At 39.9% G+C, this 2,745-nt stretch overlaps 1 gene segment (V, D, J or C); it reads left to right on the forward strand.

Annotated features, from left to right (window-relative positions):
- Positions 1-1,561: 1,561 nt before the first annotated feature.
- On the forward strand, positions 1,562-2,134 carry LOC132875209 (immunoglobulin kappa variable 3-15-like). The segment is given in 2 exon segments: positions 1,562-1,669; positions 1,776-2,134. Coding segments are annotated over 2 exon segments (411 nt in total).
- Positions 2,135-2,745: the final 611 nt, after the last annotated feature.

Genomic DNA, 2,745 nt, shown 5'->3' on the forward strand with positions numbered 1-2,745 from the left:
CATGTTATATTGTTTTATGACAAGTAATTTATTCAAAAAAAGTAATTTTCACTCTTTAAAAACACTGGATGAATGCTGTATGTACAAATCTGAAAACAAACTTAAGATGCATTTTTACATCTCCCTTCTTTACCTATGGTAGTCTAAAAAGCAGTTTCTTTGTTCTGAAAAACAAAGGCGGACATCACACTTCATACAAACAGTGTTAGTGTAGCCTTTAGCACACTGTCTGCACCTTCCCCTGTCAGCTTTGATGGGGGAAATGCCCAGTCATGTCTTTGCAGACATCACTTGGTGGGTGTGCATTTCTCCTCTTAGAGGGCCTAGCAGCTGGAGAACTCATAGGGCTTGAGGATGGCCGCCCTCGCTTTGGCACTGGGACAGATGTGCCAGTCAGGATAAGGGAGGATGCCAACTGGGCCTGAAACCGTCTCCTGATCAGGATCTCTTTCTTTGGAATAGCCCAGGCCTTGCAGTCCCGTTTGTACAGGAGCCAAGCATTGATCACAGCTAGAATAATTGTGTGCCAGAAGATGTAGATGTACCAATGATGGGACTTGAGAGGAAACTTGCACTTGGCCGCAAATGAGTCCAGCAAATCCACTCCCCCCATGTTTTTGTTGTAGGTCGCCACGATGTTAGGCCTCTGAACTTCCACAAATGTTTTGGCAGTTTTGTCCCAACGTTTAACCTTTTCCACTGGTTCTGGGCCAGTAAAGGATGACACAAGTGTCACCTGATGGGTGTCGTACCATGTCACAGCACAAATGTTGTGGTTCTTCTCCACTCTGACATCAAATGTCCCTCTTCCCTTTTTCTTCAAGGTTTTCTCATCATTGAGGTTGCAGTTTGGAAGCCGTACTTTACTGTTAGCACAGTAAGCTAGTGTAATAAAAATAAGTATAGAACAACACAAGTATGCAGTAACAACACAATCACACAAGATTCATTGATGTTGAAAATAAGTTAACATTTTAGGACTATTGTATGGCGAATAAAACTGATGATAATACTTACGTGTGTTGCTGAGTAAAAATGCTCTTCAGGGTGGTGAGAATGTAAGCAGTAGATGTGTTGATCGGCAACAAATGTATTCCTGACAACCAGAGGTGACAAAAATAAAAAGTTCTTAGGGATATCAACCGAAACTCCATATAAAATGCTTGGGGTCAGTTTTGACCCCACTTATGGAAAAGTTGGGTATTGATACAAAATATAAAATAACTTAAAAGAAAAAAAAAACTATACATACAAATCCAAATGAGAACATATCAAAAACACCCTATTTGAGGAATACATGGAAGGTTAGACAATATAAATGTAAAATGACAAAGATTTTGCAACAAAACTACCACTGGGGTCCGTTTTGACCCCACTTATGCATCTAAGGTTAAGTGAAATTTGGAAATTTGGCCACCAGTCTATAATGAAGCCGTCGTACAAAAACCTCTGTTACACTCCAGTGACCCCACACACACGCACACAAACACACACACACAGAGACACAGAGTTGTGGTGTTTGCATGTGTGTGCTGTGTCACTGCTGCAGACACTTTAAGAGCTGTAGTGCTGATCAGAGTGTGTTCAGTCCTTTCAGAGCCACTGACACGCAGCACAATGATGATGGTACTGATTCTACTGCTGGGGACACTGGGACTCCTCGCTCACCGTGAGACACTCTCTTTACTTTTATTATTCAGACAAATCATCACATCACTCTCACACTCACTACTACATTTGTTTCCATTCTTTTAACTCTGCATCCTTTTCTTTAGAGTCCTTTGGGCAAATCGTCCTGACTCAGTCTCCAGGATCTCAGTCTGTTTCTCCAGGACAATCTGTTACTCTCACCTGTACAGCCAGTCAGGGTGTTTCCAGTTATGACCTCCACTGGTACCTGCAGAAACCTGGAGAAGCTCCTAAACTCCTGATCTATTCTGCATCTACTCGTCAGTCTGGGATTCCAGGTCGTTTCAGTGGCAGTGGATATGGTTCACAATTGACTCTAGAAATCTCTGGAGTTCAGTCTGAAGATGCAGGAGATTATTACTGTCAGCAGGAATACAACTTTCCGTACACACAGTGTTATAGCGCCGTACAAAAACCTCCCTCAGCTGTAGAGGAAGTGCTCTGACTCAGAAACGCACACTGATCTGAGAACAGCTGCAAAGCTGCTAAAGCTGCACTCCACTGAACATCATCAACTCAAACCCACTACAGCACTGAGCACTTTCATCATTATTAGCGTTTTAATAATTTACAATCAATAGTTAATTTATTAAACATGATCTGATAGTTTATTCATCAGAAGATAAATGTTATATTTACTGAAGTAAATCATCATTAGTGTTATTATCGTATTATATAATGCTCTTAATTATAATGTAAAAAATATTGAGTTGATGCTCTTATTTATTTATTTATTTATTTATTTAGTTAGTTAGTTAGTTAGTTAGTTAGTCCCCTCCAGAAAATGTCAGTTTCCTTTTCCTCAGTTTCTTTTTGCTGGAATATGTTCCAAGCCTGAAACTCAGGAATCTATTTTTTTTTTTTTTTACCAAAGAAATGAAATTGACCGACAGAACATGAAATATCTTGGGTTCATTCCGTCTGCAATGAAATACAAGTCACAGTAAATTTAGAAATCACTGCTTTCTTTATTTATTTGCATTTACCATTCAGTCCCAGCTTTTTCTGATTCGGGGTGTAGAATAGACCCTGTGATGTGTTGCTTTAATTGTTGTC

Source organism: Neoarius graeffei, chromosome 2 (assembly GCF_027579695.1).
Source record: "Neoarius graeffei isolate fNeoGra1 chromosome 2, fNeoGra1.pri, whole genome shotgun sequence".
NCBI classification, from domain to species: domain Eukaryota; kingdom Metazoa; phylum Chordata; class Actinopteri; order Siluriformes; family Ariidae; genus Neoarius; species Neoarius graeffei.